The sequence below is a fragment of the Ctenopharyngodon idella genome, chromosome 22, assembly GCF_019924925.1.
Source record: "Ctenopharyngodon idella isolate HZGC_01 chromosome 22, HZGC01, whole genome shotgun sequence".
Lineage (NCBI taxonomy): Eukaryota > Metazoa > Chordata > Actinopteri > Cypriniformes > Xenocyprididae > Ctenopharyngodon > Ctenopharyngodon idella.
Genome location: NC_067241.1, coordinates 2,574,248 through 2,595,340, shown reverse-complemented (window position 1 = coordinate 2,595,340; position 21,093 = coordinate 2,574,248). Strand labels below are relative to the sequence as shown.

Here is a 21,093-nt window from a genome sequence, read left to right as displayed (position 1 = left end):
GTGCTGAACAAACAAATCCGATCCATGGATGCCCCACCTTGCAAATTACAGGACTTAAAGGATCTGCTGCTAACATCTTGGTGCCAGATACCACAGCACACCTTCAGGGGTCTAGTGGAGTCCATGCCTCGATGGATCAGGGCTATTTTGGCCACAAAAGGGGGACCAACACATTATTAGGAAGGTGGTCGTAATGTTATGCCTGATTGGTGTATTGTACCCATAATATCTATGGTTATATTATCAGTGTTGTGCCTGCTATTTACTTTCATAGTGTTGCTAAAGATAAATGTTCCTTTGTATAATCTTCATATTACAGTCTTGCAAAGATGACAAAATATTTACTCACAATTGCTTTTTTTCGAAATTGCATTTGGAAAACGACTGAAAATACTAGTGTAGATTGAGTTTCAGTAGTGTTGAAAAGAAAATGTGTTTTTTCAAATATCTGGATTAATGTAGATGTAGCCATAGTAGACTCTCTGCTTAATATTTGCTAACACTTTATTTTGATGCTCTCTTTACCCTAACACCTGGCCCTAACTTAACAGTCTACTAATACTCTAATGAGAGTTAGTTGACAAGAAGTTGCAAAGCTACTTAAAGTTAGTAGAATGTCTAAAGTGGACCATCAAAATAAAGGTTAACCAATTTTTAAGTAAAAATGTTTAGTGAGGAAAACAAGACTTGCGCTCCGAGCTGCCGCCTGAACTGAGGCATTACAGCAATCTGACACGTCACATTTAAGAACGTCAAAACGCCATTTATTGTTTGAATTTCATGATAAAATGGACAGAATTTTAAAACTGAAACTTGAATTCTTATCAGAAGTAATAAAGCACAAATCTTTTTGCGATTATTGGATGGGAGGCGCTACAAATAATATTTGATGTAGGAAAAAAAACCTGGCAACCCTGGCTTGAACTACGGGTCATTCATAGGGTCAAAAAGGGTCACTGTTTTTAAACTATTAATGCGTTCAAATTCAACACGAGTGATTTTCTTCACACACAGTATGTATGAGTTGCAGTCTTAACTCGTCTTTCCGCACCCTTTTGATCGACAGGATATAATCGGCTCTGACCATCGGCAGTTGTTAAACAATCGGACGATGGCCGATAGTGATAATAATAGCTTTTATCTGATACTGATTGTACCGATACATCGGTGCATCTCTAATATATATATATATATATATATATATATATATGTTTTTGGGGAAAAACATTTAATTGGCTTTTAAAATGTTTATTTGCACTGAAAACTGAAAGTAAATATCTGCATTTACACGTGCAGATCAGCTTCCCTCTTACCTCCATTTTTCTTTTCCTCTACAGGAAGGTAGGCCATGATGTCTTGTGTTATTTTTACCATTAAAATAAACAGAATGGATAACAACCACAAACCTCAAACCATGTAATCTCTCACAAAACCCCTCCTGTCATCACCAATTTCTGGCAGAGACTGTTTCAGGTACCAGCCTGTGTTTTAAAGTCATGTGATTAATGTTAGATGTTAGGAAAGTCTGTGAGAGAAGAAAAAGTGCATTCTGAGCACCGCGGGTTGGAGGTCTTCAGTAAACCATTTTGACCCTCGGTGGCTGCACTGCGCGGTGTGTTTATATAGGTTTCGCCAAAGGCAGTTCGGAGGTAATTTATGTAGCATTCGAATACGAAGTGTACTCAGCGCTACAGGACTTAAAGGACTAGTCGTTGTGTATCAGTTTGATGAGTGTGTGTTTATACATGCTGCACATGTGCTGGTGGGGATTTTTGTACGGGTACAAAAGAGAGCAGCAGCTTCATATCTTTCGAAATAAGAATCATAACATTTTATAATCAGGTTCCTTAAAATGTGTTAGGGTCAAAAGCCAAAATGTTTCTTTAAACTGTGACATAAAGGTTATGAAAGAAGTTGACGACTTGGTTAATATTTTCAGCCTTTTAGAGCAAAGTTCCGGGTTTAAAACAAGTTAAGCTCTATGTGTAACATCTGTAACACACTTATAATGGCAGGGAATGGGGTCAATTTTTGGAGAGCAGAAGTGTTATAATTTTATAAAAGCACTACCATTAATTATTCGGTTAAAACTTGAGCTGTAAAACGGTTCTTGTCATTTTATGGTTGTTTTAAGGGGGTTTAGGTGTTGTCATGGCAAAGGAGTTGCACTAAAATAATGTTAATACACATATTGTTTATATCTTGTGGCTGGCTATACTTTTGAAACAATAAGTATTTTAAAACGTATAGGCTGGTCGCATTCACTCACTCACAATTACACTTCAGCATACTTTAAAAAAAATAAATAAATAAATAAATAAATGTTACAGAAATAATAATGTGTTTTTGGAAAATGAAATTTTGTTAAGGAACAAGTATGTATGCAATAAGTTGAACTTACGAGTGCTTTTTGACCCACTTAAGTACATCTTTATATGTAGTTGCATAATTACTTCTATTGTCTTTGAAATATGGCTATCATATTAAATATACATTAAATATACTTTATTGTAATTTCTATTGTACCCTTTAGATATCATGTATTAAAATATATTTGTAATCACACATTTGTAATGATGAAGTTACAATTTAGTATATTTAAACTGTATTAACATATAATAACACACTGCAGTTAAAATTATAATCAAGTACGTTTCATGTGCTTCAGTATGGTGTGTTCACACTTGTCATGTTTGGTTCGATTAAAATGAACCCTGGTGCGATTGCTCTGTTAGTGCGGTTCATTTGAACGTGTGAACGCTGCCATCCGAACCCTGGTGCGCAACAAACAAGCGGACCAAGACCAATGAAAAGATGGGTCTAAGTCCGCTTCCAAACGAACTCTGGTGCGGTTCGAATGATATATGAACGCAACACGGACCAAAGACATGTAAACGAACCAAAAACAGGAAGATGAGACCTTAAAAAGGACAGAATCCTCACGCATAGGCTACTGTTTTTTTTTTTTTTTTTCGTCATAGTCGCGAGTTTGCCCATCACAGGCATCAGACACGTGTCTTTGCGGGACAGTCCCGAAATTGGGAGCTTTGTCCCGCGTCCCGCAACACTAGTGTCCCGCATTTCATTTATGTCTGTAAAAAAAAATTTCATCCCTGAAATTACAACACTACAGTAAGAAAATATAATAAAAACTGTGACTGGCATTTAAAAATTTATTTGTGCAGCCGTCATATTCGACAACTGACTGGACAGCGCAAAGGGATAAGAGCAGGCCTCATCAAAGTCGGTAAACACAACTACACCAGCAAGGATTTCATCTCACAAACTGGATAAGAACCTCAAGAGCTGCTCAAAGCTGTCCAGATCGATGATTTAAAGCATGTAATCATCCATCCTGCTGTTAAATATTTCCAACGAACGGCGGCGATCAAGCGCCACCCACGGAAATGGTCGAGCACCTACGGAAAAACGAGATATTCCTCATTTGTTTTAACCAATACAAAATTGCGACGTTCAGACACAACTTTCTTCTCACGTTAATAGTTCATTTAATGCGGGTTCTATGGCGTTATTATAATGAAAAATGTAGAGAGCGCATTAAATGCGCGAGCAATCTCTCCACTCACAGGCGGATTCCCTTGCACAAAACTGGACGCGCGCGCGCTCTCGCTCAGATATTACACCTGCGTGCTCAAACTTTTTCCTCCTGCATGTGCAGCCGTAAATCTAGAATTGTCTTCTCTCCAGGATTTAATGCTGCCATAAGCGCAACATTATAGTTCGGGAACCCACCAGCAGAAACATTAATCGGCGCATATGCCAAGTTTGCCAACAAATTTAAATCAATGTTTACATAGCGTAATGGTTGTAAATTTATCTGTCTCACGTGTCCCCCCTTGTCCCGCAAAATCACATACTGTCCTGCAACAGATCAATAGTCAGGTGGTCACCCTATGTGTGACGGATGGATTCCCGCTGCTGTTTTGACTCCTTTACACATTTTATAAGCTCTTCACGAGTTCCCAGCTGGCCAAAATACCATCATATGCAGGCTACGCGCACACAACAAGCGCATTTATCTCAGCACACAGCATTGTTTTGGATGTTTGGTAAGTTCCGTCTCAAAATAGGCAATACGTCATAAGATCCTACCAATCAGGTTGTGAACGTATGGCTTTAGGTTCGGTATCTTTTGGTTCGGTGATAAAATTGCCAATGTGAACGCTAATCGGACCAGGACTAAATGTTTTTTTTTGTTTTTTTTTTGGTCTGGACCAAACTAACCGAACTACAAGTGTGAACACACATTAGTCAACACATCAAAATAAGTGTAGGCTACTTCTTTAAAGCACGACAAAAGATTATTAAAACATAATGATTTAAAATGTACTTTAGAGTAAAACTTTCACTTACAAATTGCACTTTTTAAAAGTGTACTTAAAGGGTTAGTTCACCCAAAAATGAGAATTCTGTCATTAATTGCTCACCCTCATGTCGTTCCACACCCGTAAGACCTTCGTTCATCTTCGAAACACAAATGAAGATATTATTGATGAAATCCGATGGCTCAGTGAGGCCTGCATTGCCAGCAATGTTACTGCACCGCTCAAGATCCATAAAGGTACTAAAATATATTTGAAACAGTTCATGTGACTTCAGTGGTTCTATCTTAATATTATAAAGCGACAAGAATACTTTTTGTGTGCCAAAAAAAACAAAATAATGAATTTCAACAATATCTATATTGGCCGATTTCAAAACACTGCTTCATGAAGCTTCTGAGCTTTATGAATCTTTTGTTTCAAATTAGTGATTCGGATCCCCTATCAAACGGCTAAACTGCTGAAATCACGTGACTTTGGCGCTCCGATTCACTGATTCGATTCGTAAAGCTCCGTAGCAGTGTTTTGAAATCGGCCCAAATAGATATTGTTGAAATATATAATTGTTTATTTTTATTTTTTATATTTTTTGGAGCACAAAAAGTATTCTTGTCACTTTATAATATTAAGATAGAACAACTGAACTCACATGAACTGTTTCAAATATGTTTTTAGTACCTTTATAGACCTTGAGAGGTGCAGTAACATTGCTGGCAATGGAGGCCTCACTGAGCCATCGGATTTCATCAAAAATATCTTACTTTGTGTTTCGAAGATGAACGAAGGTCTTACTGGTGTGGAATGACATGAGGGTGAGTAATAAATGACAGAATTTTCATTTTTGGGGGAACTAACCCTTTTAAGTGTGTTAAGAAACAGTTGTGAAATTGAAATCTCTCTATAAGTTTCCTTACTCTAAGCGGCCTTTTATTTCATTAATATTATATTATCTGCAAGTACAGGTTTTTAAAAATATAATTTGAAGATTTGAAGTACATTACAAGTGCACATTCAATACAATTAAGCATACTCCTTTTTCACAAGGGCTTCCACTGTAAGTTCCTCACTGTAACCCAGATTTCCTTTTTTTCTTTCTTTTTTTTTTCAACAGTGGAAATGAACTTTTGTGGTAATCAACATTATGCCACAAATGCAGTTGATTGAGCTTAACTTGTGATCAACCTGGAAAATTCCTCACCAGGTGTGATTTAAAACTTTGTAACAAATGTTCAAACACAAAGAAGAGCCCACACAATGTGTTTACAGCATTTGATGTACACAAAAGTGTTTTAATATTAATATTATTGTTAATGTTATCAACATTAAATTGTCATGTTATATTATGTTATATTATTTACGAAAATGCTGGCGTTCATACACGGTGCAATCCAGACACTTAAGGCTTTCTCTTCTCCTTGTGTGACAAACTTCTAACTGAAAGCACAACATTAGGTGACATCTGGGCAATATCATGCATGTGAGAGCAGCCCCAGACGCAAACAATGGGTGTGGCCTCAGTTTGTGAGCTGAATCCCTCAGCTGCAAAACATATACAGGGAAACATATACAGTCAGTATGTGCGGCTGCGTTGCTTTATTGTTTTTATGTTCTGGTTCCGTCCTGTTTGTTTGCTTGAGAGTTTAGTCTAGCCCTTGCTGCCATGTGCAGAGTTGTACCCGTGACAATGAATGCCTCTATTTGCTCCCCAGATGTGTTTGGATGAAATGTTAGTGCAGTTTTGCCCTCTAGTGGTGACTGTGAATAAAGCGCTCTTTCTCTCTGTGTCCCTAACATGTCTATCTATCTATCTATCTATCTGTCTGTCTGTCTATCTATCTATCTGTCTGTCTGTCTGTCTGATCTATTTATCTATTATCTATTTATCTATCTATCTATCTCAACATGTTCTCCAACCAATACGCCGATATAGGTTGTTTGTCACTTCCCTGAAATACGACCCATAGGACCGTTTGCTAAAGTTGCGCCCCTATCGACAACAGGACACTTTCATTTTAATGCATTGTACCCTTTTACCTGCGTCATGTTTTGGGCTTTCGCGTGGCTCAATTGGTAGAGCATTGCAATATAAAACAATATGCAATCATATGATCATGCGATCGTGGGTTCGATCCATAGACTGTAAAAAAAAAAGATGGACGACGCGACGCCGCTTCCTTCCATTGTAATGAACTGAATGTAAAACATACGACGATGGGCGTTGACATGTTACGCAAAAACGTCAGTTTGGAGCCTGGGCATGCGCAGAAGGAATCGTCAGTGGAGCCCGGAGGCGGAGTCGCGGTATCAAACTTCCGCCCAGACGACTGTGTCATCATTGATGTATTTTAAATAGGCTATATAAATTATACACAATTTAAAATTTTACCTATAAAATAATAGGCTATTCTGTTTCTAGAGCAATAATATTTTTGAAACCGCAAATTCAGTAGATAAACTCAATATAATATGCCACTAGAAACAACTCTAAAATGTCATAAACGGTCCTGCCATTTTAAATAAAGTTAAACTAACGTTACAGGAGATCGATTGCTGTAGACAGTGCTCTATAATTAATAAGAGTAGGCCATCATTAGTTTTGTTCTGCTAATTATTATTTTATACTCATAAAAATAATTAGTTACTGCCAGATAACGATCACCTGCTTTTTCCCGTCATGGTTAACGTTAGGCGTGTTATCTTAGCTAATAACATTTATTAATTAGCTTATAAAGCCCACATTTAATGTTACTGAAAAAAGTTCAGTGATCCATCAGATCCTGTAGGTCGGTTACAGTTTACTGCTGAACAACTCATTTTGTTGGTGTGAAATAACACAGAAATCGAAAATTAATAGTTATATATCTTCAATCTCCCCTCGAAGCTCCGACAGTCCTCAGAGGAGCTGTCAGTTACAACTGTCAGTCATGAAGATGCCCCGTTTCTAGCATCAAATTGCTAGCTAAAATCAAACTTATCACAAAAACGAACAATTGAATATATATCAGCGTGATAACAACTACCTTAAATGACCAAAACCATCTTTCGGAAAATTTTATTTGAAGCGTAATTTATTTTTTGGTTTTGACTCGTTTTCCCGTTCGTTTGAATGGAGAGGGCGAGGTTTATGACCTGTACTGCATCCAGCCACCAGCGGGGCGATCAAAGAGCCCGCTGCTTCACTTTTCAGGACGTATGAGGCACACCCGGTTCGATCCCAGGGAACGCATGTGCTCATAAAGTGTATGTATATGCACTATAAATCACTAAGGGTAAGGTTTAGGGTTGGTGTAGGTGTAGGTGTAGCCATTAATAAAAAAAATTAATAAATAAGTTTTGCTAAATGGAAATAGGACAAATGGCGGGTAAGTGATCTTATAAAAAGTCCACACATTGCATTAAAATGAACACGCATTTTGATTGGTAACGACAGTCATATGTCATTTCATGACGATAGACGAAACACGACACTGTCATTATTTTTACGCCAGCTAGAGGGCGCATGACTTTAAAACGTAAATATAGGTCATAATAAGGTGCTTGAAAAAATGACCTATGGGTCGTTTTTTGGAGGAGGACAGTCTTGTCTATCTATCTATCTATCTATCTATCTATCTATCTATCTATCATCATCATATCTGTCTGTCTGTCAATCTGTGTGTGTGTGTGTGTGTTTCAGTTTTTTAGTAAATTATTTTGTTTTGAGAATGCTTAGATGTACATGCTTAGTGTACATGTGGAGTGTTCTGTTTTTTTACACAAGTACATGCACACATAGTCATACAATCACACACAAAGTGTGATCATCTGAAAGCAACGGTTTGCAGATTGCAGACCATCTGCTCACTTTTCTCCTGATTATCAAAGTTGAGGGTTGCTTTTTTAGTCCATGCTTATGATTTGATTGTGAGCATTGCACGTTTTTTAAAATATCCCACCATCAAACCTTTATGAATCCTGCATAGATGCTGTGCAGTGCATTTTGATCATTAATACTATTATTGCACAATAAACATTACTAGTTTGCACACTAGGAAGCCTATGAGATTATGCCAGCACAGATTTGGCATTACGCCTGTTCTTTGGCTTTACCTTATGTAAACAGAGTGGCAGTGTTTGGAAATAGGCTTGTCTCTCTGTTTTACAGTACACTGGATCTTCGAGTAAACACGTTTGTGGGCACTGGGTGACCAGGATTGTGCTGGGACTGTGTTTTTTTTTTTTTTTTTTTTTTTTTTTTTGGGTTTTTTTTTTGACAAAACAATACTGACTTTAAATGAACCTGTTTACTTGGTTCCTTTTGTCACAATAAATTTTGTCTGGATGTCTCTTATTTGTGGTGTAAATATGGAAGAGGCTGATGTTTGCAGGGACTAGAACTAAATTGCTTTGGATTGCTTTTGGATGTTTTGCTTATAAGCTGTGCAGGTAATATTAATCATGATCCAATTTATTTGGCATCCTGAATTTAGACTTTGTTTATTGTTGTTGACGCAATAATAAGGTCCGTTGGTTAACTTTATTAAAGCTTCCATATGTGGTGCTTTTAATGTCAATTCAGAAAGCTCAGTCTGATGGATGGTTTCTAATGAAACACTTTCTAGTGTGTGGTTCAGATGGGGGCAGAGGTCTCATAATGAAGTGTAAAATATCACACTTTTAACGGAATGACACTTCAGGCAACTGAAGTGACTAATGGTCTGGGTGAGCATATGGGTAAATACAGCGTAATTAACCCTGACCTTTTGTGTGGTTTTGTAAGTATTTTCCCCATTCATTTTGTCCTTTTCCAAAATAAAAAAGACAAGAAACAAACCAATCAGCTCCAAAATGAATCACAATTTTACAAACTTCATAGACTGTACAGTAAAGTATATTAAAACTTTTAAAAGATACAAGACTTTGTTTAGCATTGCAAATAAAATAAAAGGTAAAACCTTAATTTATGGTCCAATTCTCATGATTAACTAGTTGCTTATTATCATGCATATTAGTAGGATATCGGCTGTTTATTAGTACTTTTAAAGCACAAATTAATGCCTTATTCTGCATGACCATATTCTATATCCCTTAACCCTACCAATACCTAAACTTAACAACTACCTTACTAACTATTAATAAGCAGTAATTAGAAGTTTATTGAGGCAAATGTAGTTAACAGTGAGAATTGGGCCCTAATCTAAAGTGTGACCATCCGTTGTTTAAGTGTCTGGAGTTACTCAAGGATGTCATTCACAATGCTTTGTGGGGTATTGTAGCTATTGCCATTTTTAAAAATGTTTTATTTATTTATTATTAAGGTTTAAGTCCCTTCTGACATATACACCGATCGGGCAAAACATTATGACCACTGACAGGTGAAGTGAATAACACTGATTATCTCTTCATCACGCCACCTGTTAGTTGGTGGGATATATTAGACAGCAAGTGAACATGTTGACATGTTGTCCTCAAAGTTGACAAGGGCCAAATTGTGATGGTTAGACGACTGGGTCAGAGCATCTCCAAAACTGCAGTTCTTGTGGGGTGTTCCCGGTCTGCAGTGGTCAGTATCTATTAAAAGTGGTCCAAGGAAGGAACAGTGGTGAACCAGCGACAGGGTCATGGGCTCACTGATGCATGTGTGAAGCGAAGGCTGGCCCATGTGGTCCGATCCAACAGACGAGCTACTGTAGCTCAAATTGCTCAATAAGTTAATGCTGGTTCTGATAGAAAGTTGTCAGAATACACAGTGCATCACAGTTTGTTGCGTATGGGGCTGCTTAGCTGCAGACCAGTCAGGCTGCCCATGCTTACCCCTGTCCACCGCCAAAAGAGCCAACAGTGGGCACGTGAGCATCAGAACTGGACCACCGAGCAATGGAAGAAGGTGGCCTGGTCTGATGAATCATTTTACTTTTTTCTTACAGTTTTCTTTTACATCACATGGATGGCCGGGTGTGTGTGCGTTGCTTACCTGAGGAACACATGGCACCAGGATGCATTATGGGAAGAAGGCAAGCCGGCGGAGGCAGTGTGATGCTTTGGGCAATGTTCTGCTGGGAACCTCTGGGTCCTGCCATCCATGTGGATGTTACTTTGACACGTACAACCTACCTAAGCATTGTTGCAGACCACGTACACCCTTTCATGGAAACGGTATTCCCTGGTGGCTGTGGCCTCTGTCAGCAGGATAATTCGCCCTGCCACAAAGCAAAAATGGGAATGGTTTGAGGAGCACAACAATGAGTTTGAGGTGTTGACTTGGTCTCCAAATTCCCCAGATCTGTGGAATGTGCTGAACAAGCAAGTATGATCCATGGAGGCCCCTCCCTGCAACTTACATTACTTAAAGGATCTGCTGCTAACATCTTGGTGCCAGATACCACAGCACACCTTCAGGGGTCTAGTGGAGCCCATGCCTCGATGGGTCAGGGCTGTTTTGGCAGCAAAAGGGGGACCAATACAATATTAGTAAGGTGGTCAAAATGTTATGCCTGATCAGTGTATATCATCAGTTAACAACCAAAATCGTTCAGAACCCTACTGTTGCACACTTTGAGTTCATGCAGCCACATACTTTCTGATGTGAATACTGAGAGAAAAATATGTTTGCAGGTTCTAGACTATAAAAACTTCAGAATATGTATAACTCGTCATTGACCTTATTATTATAGCAGCTTTGAAGATTATATTCAGACCACTGAATGCATGTACTTGGATGTTGTTGTACCTAAAGAGCCACTGTGTGTGTGTGTTTTACAGAAAAAAAGCAGGAACACAGGCCAGTCCTGATGGCAGGCGCTTGGGGGTCAGCCTGCACTGGACTCTGGCTCTAGCAGCCCATTGGGCCCTCACTTCAACTCTGAACATTTCACAGGTCAGTGAGCAGAGACATATACTGTACAAACTCACTCACACAAACACATACGTTAATTTGTATAACAATATCAGTGATGGCACTGCATAAACTTCCATTGATTTTATATCAGGTTAATGATATTTTCAATGGCCTAACCCAACCACACCCCTATTTATAACTAGTGAGGACCAGTAAAATGTTGTCATAACCAACACTAGTCGGTTGTCATAATATTTCACTATACAAGTGAGGACATTAGGATTAGTTGAGTTTAAAATGAAAACTATCCCAAGCTTTACTCACCCTCAAGCCATCCTAGGTGTATATGACTTTCTTTTTTCAGACAAATACAATCAGAGTTATATTAATAATCACCCTGATGCTCCAAAGCCTTATAATAGCAGTGAATGGAAAACACCAGTTTGAAACTCAAAAAAAAGTGCATCCATCCATCATAAACGTACTCCACACAGCTCCGGGGGGTTAATAAAGGCCTTCTGAAGTGAAGCTATGCATTTTTGTAAGAAAAATATCCATATTTAATACATTATAAAGAAAAATATCTAGCTTCCGCCAACTTATGAATAAAGTGTAACTGACATTGTGTCATTTATGTTTTTTTTTTTCGTAAGTTGAATATGGAAGGCGTAGGACATAACGTAGGCGTTTTGAACTGTGAGAGGAGTTACACTTTCTTCGTAAGTTGAATACGGTAGGCGGTCTGGTGAAAGCTAGTAATTTTACTTTATAATTTGTTAAACATGGATACGTTTTCTTAAACGCATCGCTTCGGCCTTTATTAACCCCCTGGAGCCGTGTGGAGTACGTTTATGATGGATGGATGCACTTTCTTCGAGTCTCAGCACCGGCAGGAATTGTCAGTGGGGGGAGTGAATGTACAGTGCTCTATTCCACTCTCAATACCATGACTGAGGTGAGACCCTTGAGCAAGGCACTGAACCCCCAACTGCTCCCCGGGCGTCGCAGCAAAAATTGTGTGTGTGTGTGTGTGTGTGTGTGTGTGTTCACTGCTCACTGCTGTGTGTGCACAAAACAAATTCCATGTCACATCACTTTCATTTTCAGCAAAGCTCAATTAAATTGATCAAAAGTGAAAGTAAAGACATTTACATTGTTGCAAAAAAACTTTTTTTTTTTTAAATAAATGCTGTTCTTTAGAACAACAACAACATAATAAATGTTTCTTGAGCATCAAATCATCATATTAGAATGATTCATGTGACACTGAAGACTGGAGTAAAGATGCTGAAAATTCAGCTTTGATCACAGGAAGAAATTACATTTTAAGATATATTACAATAGAAAACAGTTATGTTAGATTACAATAATGTTTCATAATATTTGTTTTTACTTTATTTTTGAGCAGATACATTTCTTTCAAAAACATAAAAAAATTCTACCAACTGCAAAATTTAAATGGTAGTGTAAACCAGTGTAAAGTCAGTTAATTTGAATTTAATTTAATTAAACTTAAATAATTCTGTTGATTTCATTTTTATTTAATCTAATTTTGGTTTCTCAATAGTCATTAAAATAATCTCAATATAAAAAATAAAAAAAAAATGATGGCCTTAAAACAGCCTTCATTTTCTTTATTCAAAAATATTTCTTATTTTTTCCTTTTGATTTTTGGGTGAAATATGCCCCAGCCATGTTCTCGACAGGTTTCAGCCAGATTCCTCCATGCATAGCATAGTAATATCTTCAATATGAACAGTTCTTTATTCCTGCTGCCATTTTAACCAGTCAGAAATCCAGTTCACATTACTGACAGAAAGTATTGGTAATAACATGAGAAATTAATATGCACATTTCCATGATGATGATTGTTTTTCACCGTCTCTTTGCAAACAGGACAAGTGCCCATGAGGTCGTTGACGCTGGTCCTGCTCGTCCTGATCAGCGTCCAGGCTGCACTCATCATGGGAGGCCACACCCAGGCGCAGGGGCCAGCCAATCAGCATGCAGCAGCACAACACTCACCCAAGCCTCATGGCCAATCCAATCAGGACTCGCATTATGAAGACCTAATCCCCACCGTGGACCCCAAACTCTTCAACAAGCGCCGTTACCGCTCACCTCGCGTGCTGTTCAGTGACGTGGTCCCTACGGAAAATGAAACGGGAGTTACCAGACGCCCACGTGTCCGGCGGAAGGCTAACGACTTCTTGCATCGTGGTGAGTACTCGGTGTGCGACAGCGAAGAGCACTGGGTTGGCAACCTGACCCGTGCCACAGACTTAGCGGGCAATGAAGTCACGGTGCTGCCACACGTTCGCATCAACAACGTCGTAAAGAAGCAACTCTTTTTCGAGACCACATGCCGTGTGTCGAAACCCGTCGGGACCCCCAAGCAAGGTCAAGGAGCCAGCGGCGTTAAAGCCGGAACCTCTAGCTGTCGTGGGATTGACAACAAGCACTGGAACTCGTATTGCACCAACACGCATACCTACGTGCGGGCGCTAACATCCTACAAAAACCAGATCGCCTGGAGGTTCATCCGAATCAATGCCGCTTGCGTGTGCGTGCTCAGCCGCAACTCATGGAGGCATTGATTGATGGATTGATTGGTGTCTCAGCCAACCCACTGCAGCCTCCTGTCATAAGCCCCTCCCACACGTCAATAACAACATCCGTATTGCCAACGCTGGTGATCCGAGACCCCTCCCCTTTTCTGTTCTGTTTATGACATCGCAACCCAGTCCCCTCCTACCCTACCTCACTCTGTAAATTATTGGTTGTTTAAGTTATGAGGACTGCATGACATATTTATATAGTTTATACGTTCAGAATATAAATATAAATATATATATATGTGTATATACAGTATACATAAAGCAAGCTTTTGTTGTGTTGTTGATGCTCTTATTTATTAAACACCTCACTTCAGTATGTCAATGCAAGACTGTTTCTGTCTTAATCTCATTCAAAATGCTCATTCAAACTTATTTTTCAAAAAAGCAGTTAATTTAGTGCAAAATAACTATTTTACGAGATGCAGATTTCGTATGAATTTGTATGGAAAAAGTGTGAATGAAGGTCCGCCCCTAAACATAAACCGTCAGTGAGGCGTATGAGGATTTTACGCAAACGTACAAATGAGATCATGCAAATTCATATGAATTAGCCACCAACTGGCCAAAACATAAAAATAGTTCCGAACTGCCATGAGATAGTGTTGCATACAGACTCAATTTCAACCTTTTTTGTGAGTAACTTAAAGGGATAGTTCACCCAAAAATGAAAATTCTGTTCACTCCATTGACTAACATAGTATAGTCAAAAACAAAAATAGCCTACTTTTGGAGTCATTGAGGTCCATCAACTATTTGATTACCGACATTCTTCAAAATATCTGTTGTGTTCAACAGAAGAAAGAAATTCATACCGGTTTGGAACAACTGGTGAGTAAATGATGACAGACTTCTCATTTATGGGTGAACTATCCCTTTAACAAGTCTAGGGAGTGCTGTTTATTTTCAGTTTTTATTATCTTTATACTTTTTTATTAAATCTATCTATAATTAAAGATTAAAGTTTGAAAACCTCCCACTGATTAGTATTTCACAAGTATGATGTTTTTTTTAAGGTGTGGAAAGAGTCAATGTTTTTATTGAATGCAAATTAGATTGCATCAAATGCTGCCATTTCTAGCAGAATTTTCTCTGTTTGAGCAACAGGAATACCATTGTGCTTCTTAAGCTCAAATCACGCAGAGTGTGGCCCCGTTTACACTAGTGCCTTTTTAAAAGGGCGTTTTAGAATGAAAACGATCCTAGTCTACACTGGCGTTTCCACAGTGTTTCAGAAACAGAGTAGTGTAAACAATAGGTGTAACCGAAGCAAAAGTTATGCATTTTAACATAACCTAAACGGGGCCTGTATTTTGTAAGCCAGAACTTCCATTCCATATTGAGCATGATTTTAACTATTCTCTGCATTATACAGTATCCCTTTGTGAAAAAGAAATGCACTTAGTTCTATTAAATGTGCACTTTCATAATGTTTCTCAACACACTTAAGAACTCTTTTTTAAAGTATATTTTATTCTACCATAAATGCTTGTCAGTACATTTAGCAGTCTTACACGTCTTTAACCATATCTCAAAGACAATAGAATTATGAAATTTCATACAAAGATGTACTTAAATTTCAACTAACTGCAGTTTATATATATTTAAATTAACATGCAATTAAGTGTCTGAAACATTACATTAAGTACCTGCTTTTAAAAATGCTAAATTGCACAAGGGTTTAGTTTGAAGCAGGAAAACAATTCCACAAATCCTTGTATTTTTTCCCTATTCATCCTTGCACTGCACCATCCAACTGATCCAGGTTGTTTGTCTGGTAGCAGTTAGTCCTTACCCAAGCTAAATGGTTACATTGTACTGACAGCAGAATTCAGGTCACATACTTCCAGAACTGTTTGAGTTTGCCAAGAAACAAACACAGATGAGATGAATGAGAATGCCAACAGATAGCTTTGAAGTACCTAAAACTTTATATACCTTTAAACAGCTTAGCTTTAACACTATTCATTTGAGTAGTCCTGACATGCAAATCTACTACTGGAATATGAAACATCTCATTTGGAAAACTATTACAGACTTTTGGCATTGTCCATTTTAAAGCTGTTGAAAGCAATCTAATGCATTGTCAAATTTTAACTAAGGTAAAATTGAAGAGAGTCGCTGTTTATAACGCATAGCAACAACTGTTTTTCTTATACAGTGCCGACAGATGTGTAAGCGTGTATCATAAGTTCATCCACTGACGTAGAGTTGGCACTCAAAAAAAGCATCTCCCTGTCTGTTTCCCGCTCAGAGAAGAATGTATTGTCTGGAATAGGCTACTAAGGGATTAGTTGGGATCCCTCATGTTCTTTCCTTTCCAGTCCATGTCGGTTCATAAAAATGAGCTAAAATAAATTAGACAAAACTCATAGTGCAATCATCCATGCAAGGTGACCTGGAACATCTAGCAGACATTTCAGGCTAGAATCTCGCTCTGGATCCTTGGGTTACATCAAGAAGATATACAATGGGGAAAACAGATTGGCTTTAGTAGTGCAACTCCAGCCATAAAGGAGGTCACGTGTAAACCATAGCAGCTGTCCTGCCAGTGGTGAGGAGCACACGCTAAACGGCATCTGGAATCGTGCACGGGCATCCTGAATTAATGAAGGTCCTGGCGGCAGTCTGTGAGAGAGCAACCCAACTGAACCTCTGTCTATGTAAGAACATGTTTATGTATTCTGATTACAGAGTTTAGACGGAGAGAGAAGAGCATGGGAGAGAATGTGTGTGTGGGTCAGGTGGGGACCAAATGTCACCTTGATGATAGTAAAACCTGAAATCTCGTACATTGTGGGGACCGTCCCACGGTTGACTTCATAAGGGATTAAAAATGTCTCAATTCAAATCTAAAAATGCCAAAAGGTTTATATAAGGCAGTTCTCTTTCAGGAGGCAGAGCAAGAAATATCTATAATGTTGCCAGACTGCTTTTGCATTCTTATTTCATAGACATGTTACTGTCAGTTATGTTAAGTGAAACAATAGCAACAGTTTATCATAGAGTAATGTTAACACAATCAGCTGACTGATTGTCAGTATCAGTGTTGGGGGTAATGTATTAAAAGTAACTCAAGTAATGTAATCAGATTACTTTTTTAAGTAACGAGTAAAGTAACGCATTACTTTTAAATTTACAATAAAATAGCTGTTTTTTTTTTTCAAATAAGTATCCCATTTTTTGACTGACAGCTCTCCTGTCCCCATGTTGAGAGGAATCGTGAGTAAGTTCAGAGGCATTGTGTGTGCTGTGTGAACATGATGCTTATTGCAGTTCTAGACTAAAGCCGCATTTCCACCGAAGGAACTTTCCCCAGGAACTAGGGACTTTGAAGTGGTACTCTGTGTGTTTCGACCACAGGGTCTAGGGCCTAAATGAAGTTCTGGGTAAAAATTCTCCCCCTCAGAAAGTCTCTGCTTGCGAGGCAGTACTTTTTCAAAGTTCTGGAACCTTCAGGTGTGGGACTTGGGCGCTGAACATGCTGAGTTGAGTTCACGCAGCATCTTGATGGGTTGACTCCACGCAGCATTTTATGTGTTGCGGTGTGTGCATTAAGAGTTGTTTGCTATTCGAATCAACAATGGAGTTTAAATAATACGACACATGGACCGACGATGAGGTTCAGGCTTTATTAAACTTATATGCGGAGGATGAAATCCAGTGGGAACTAGAAAGTCACGCGTAGTCCAACGTTACCGGACTAATCTTCACGGTACTTTAGACCGCGATGGAAATGCAGACAGCAACAGGTCTGGGGGAAAAAAGTTCCTGGGTTAAAAAGTTGCTGGGACAAATTGTTCCGGGTCATTTTGGCGGAAACACGGCTTAAAGGGATAGTTCACCCAAAAATTTAAATTTAATGTTTATCTGCTTACCCCCAGGGCATCCAAGATGTAGGTGACATTGTTTCTTCAGTAGAACACAAATGATGATTTTTAACTCCAACCATTGCAGTCTGTCAGTCGTATAATGCACGTCAATGGGAACAAAATCTATGAGAGTCAAAAAAACATGCACAGACAAATCCAAATAAACCCTGCAGCTCGTGACGACACACTGATGTCCTAAGACACGAAACGATCGGTTTGTGTGAGAAACCGAACAGTATTTATATCATTTTTTACCTCTAATACACCACTATGTCCAACTGCCTTGAGCACGCGCACGGCATCTGGTGCGTGAGGTGTGTACGAGCTCTGACGTAGTTTAAACATGGTGCCTGTAGTACAACAGTTGTTATACAAATGAAAGTAAACCACTAAAAAACATGGTTTTATGACATCAAAGCTTCATTTTATTTTGCTACTTTCGTAAAGGCAGCTTTACAAATAAATGTTTTTGAACAATCCGGATAAGCGCAAGTACCATTTTTATTAGCTGTCGTACCTCCAATATTTGTGCTCTGTGTAAACAATGAGTGACGTATACATGCGAGAGATCACTTCCGGCACTTGCGTAAACTACGCCAGAGCACGTACACACCTTACGCATCGGATGCCGTGTGTGCGCTCAAGGCAGTTGGACATAGTGGTGTATTAGAGGTAAAAAAAAATAATATAAATACTGTTCAGTTTCTCGCACAAACCGATTGTTTCGTGTCTTAGGACATCAATGTGTCGTCACGAGCCGCAGGGTATAATTTAGATTTGTCTGTGCATGTTTTTTTTAACTCTCATAAATTTTGTTACCATTGACATGCATTATGCGACTGACAGACTGCAACGGTTGGAGTTAAAAATCATCATTTGTGTTCTACTGAAGAAACAAAGTCACCTACATCTTGGATGCCCTGGGGGTAAGCAAATAAGCATCAAATTTTCATTTTTGGTTGAACTATCCCTTTAAATGTGAACATGCATTTACTAATCTCACTTGCACAAAAACAGATTCAGTATTCCTCTAAATGAATAAAACTGTGAAATGCAGACACAGAATATTACGCAAACCTGCAGTACTGTATTTCAATATCTTAAATAACACAAATATACTTTTTATTTAATCTCACTTTATTGACCAATGTCCTTGCTTCTGACCTTTGATGATCCAATTCAACCATACTAATAAGAAAAAAGACTAGTCCAAAAGCACATTTGTTTATTTATTTATTTACTGCTGAAGAGTGTTGAACTTTCTTTTCCTGCATCCTATTCTTCTGTGATCCAGAACTGCAGCACAGCTGAAAGGTATGTTTGAGCTGCGCCCTCTACTGTACAGGCGTGAATTTGCATTTCCTTTTGCCTGAGGCTTATTCAATTCGCTTTTAGTTATTCCAGTGATGTCAAAGCAGAATTTTCAGCATCATTACTCCATCTAATGCCGCGTTCCAGGCAAACCGTAACCCGTGTTTTTCCAGCCTTCTACCCGTGAACGGCACTGGAACGGCAGTCAAACTCGTGACGTCCCACCCGTGAACTCGTACTAGATCGATGCACTCCCAGTTCCGCCCTCTGACGTCACATAGCCCGCGAAACAACAATGGCAGCCCCTACGGATGCGGTGTTTATGCAAGTGGTACACAGTGAGAAATAGACAAATAACGCAAAATAAAAGCTATAAAAGGGTTCTCTTGCCTCATGCGTCGTTTTTCCTCCTCCATTTCCCTCAAATAAGCAAAGGAGTAAGCACCTTTGGCGATAGAAATTATTGTAAATGAGCATAAGCCCCGTCCGGTCCGCCGTGCTGGTTTGTTTACACAATTTCTTGCTCTCAGGCAGTTTGGCGTGACTTGCCTGGAACGCTACAAAGTCGTGAGTCGTGGTTTGAAGTCGTGACTTACGGGCTCAAAAACCTGCCTGGAACGCAGCATAATATGATGACTTGATGCGCAAGAAATAACAGTTGTGCTGCTTAATATTTCCGTGGAAACCATAATAGTTTTACAGGTTTCTTTGATGAAAAAAATGTTCAAAAGAACAGCATTTATTTTTAAAAAGAAATCTTTAAGAAACATTAAAAATGTCTTTATTTTCATTCACTTTTGATCAATTTTATATGTCCTTGTTAAATAAAAGTATTAATTTCTTTAAAAAAAAAAACCTTACTGACCCCAAACTTTTGAACAGTAGTGTGTGTATTTAAAATTAAAAAGCATCTAACATTAATGAACTAATAACAATGAGTTAACTAATTGTGAGTTAACATAAATTGATAAAGTGTTGCTATTGTTTCACTTATCTAACAGTTATATGTTAATTTAATGTTATATGAATGTATAAAATGAGTTTTATAAAGAATAACTATTATTTAATGAATGTGTGTTTAACAGAGTTACTGAACTCGAGGCCATGCTGTAAAGAACAGCTGAACTCAAGGGCACACAAGCACTAAACTGTTTCTGCACCTTCAACAGCTTCTTATGTAGAAATTACATTGTCAGTGTCATTACAAATGGATTAAAACACATGGAAGTACACCTGAGATGTAACTGATAAGGTGTCGTGCGAGGTGCAGAAACACAGTGGGTGGTTGGACTGGAAAGACTGTTGCAGCTGCACGGGCCAGTGAGAGAGTCACTGTCAGAGACAAGTTTCAGTGTCACGCTCAACAATAGCAGGTATTAGATAACATAAAGGCTGCCGAAAACGCATTGCCACTCTTACTTTCTTTTTCTGTGAATATTGTGAGACCAGAATTATGTCATGCCAAGACTTGTCTTTGAAATGAGAAATTATGTGATAGACATTCCTTGAGTTGCCTCAAGCCTGGATAACTTCAACAAGTTTGTTACACTCATATACTGGTTTGATTACATATTAGTTACATATACATAATAATATGTGAACATGTCCTATAGTTTTCCATCATCAACAGAGACTCTAAACGCTTCTACTGCATAACATTTTGATGAATAACAACAAGCTACAATTATGTAGAAATTATTTAACTCTAAGTTTTTATATATTTAAAGCATTTGTATTATTTTATACTGTAAAATAAGTATAAGTTCATAGCTTATCGTTAAAATATCATCTGCCAAAAGTGCCACTTTATCTGTCAGCAGAAACGGTTAAAAGTGCTTTAAAATAATATTATAATAAGGCAAACTGTGTTTTCGCAGCTCAGAAACAGTGTTGTTGATCAGAGAAGTCTATGATAGTGTACGTGTGCCATCTTGTGGTCATAAATATGTATGCAGTCTTTAAATATTGGATGACAGGTGAATTTAATAACATGTCTTGGTTATATTACTCCTAAAGATTAAAAAGAAAAATATGACATTTTTACAAAAATAAAATTAAGCCTTTTTTTAGGACCTCATGAATTTTCAACTACTTACACACAGAATCCTTACTTGTCACACAATTTCTGAAACTTG

General features: G+C 38.3%; 1 protein-coding gene across 2 annotated transcripts in view; it reads left to right on the top strand.

Moving 5' to 3' along the window:
• The window catches only part of ngfa (nerve growth factor a (beta polypeptide)), a 40,011-nt gene extending 25,906 nt beyond the window's left edge, over positions 1-14,105 (top strand). The window contains exons 2-3 of one of the 2 annotated variants that reach the window (XM_051881033.1): positions 11,085-11,199; positions 13,057-14,105. In XM_051881033.1, the coding sequence (XP_051736993.1) occupies positions 13,068-13,757 (690 nt within the window). In that variant the 5' untranslated portion in view covers positions 11,085-11,199; positions 13,057-13,067 and the 3' untranslated portion in view covers positions 13,758-14,105. The remainder of the gene's footprint in view (positions 1-11,084; positions 11,200-13,056) is intronic. The other variant, XM_051881034.1, reaches the window with a different exon arrangement.
• Positions 14,106-21,093: the final 6,988 nt, after the last annotated feature.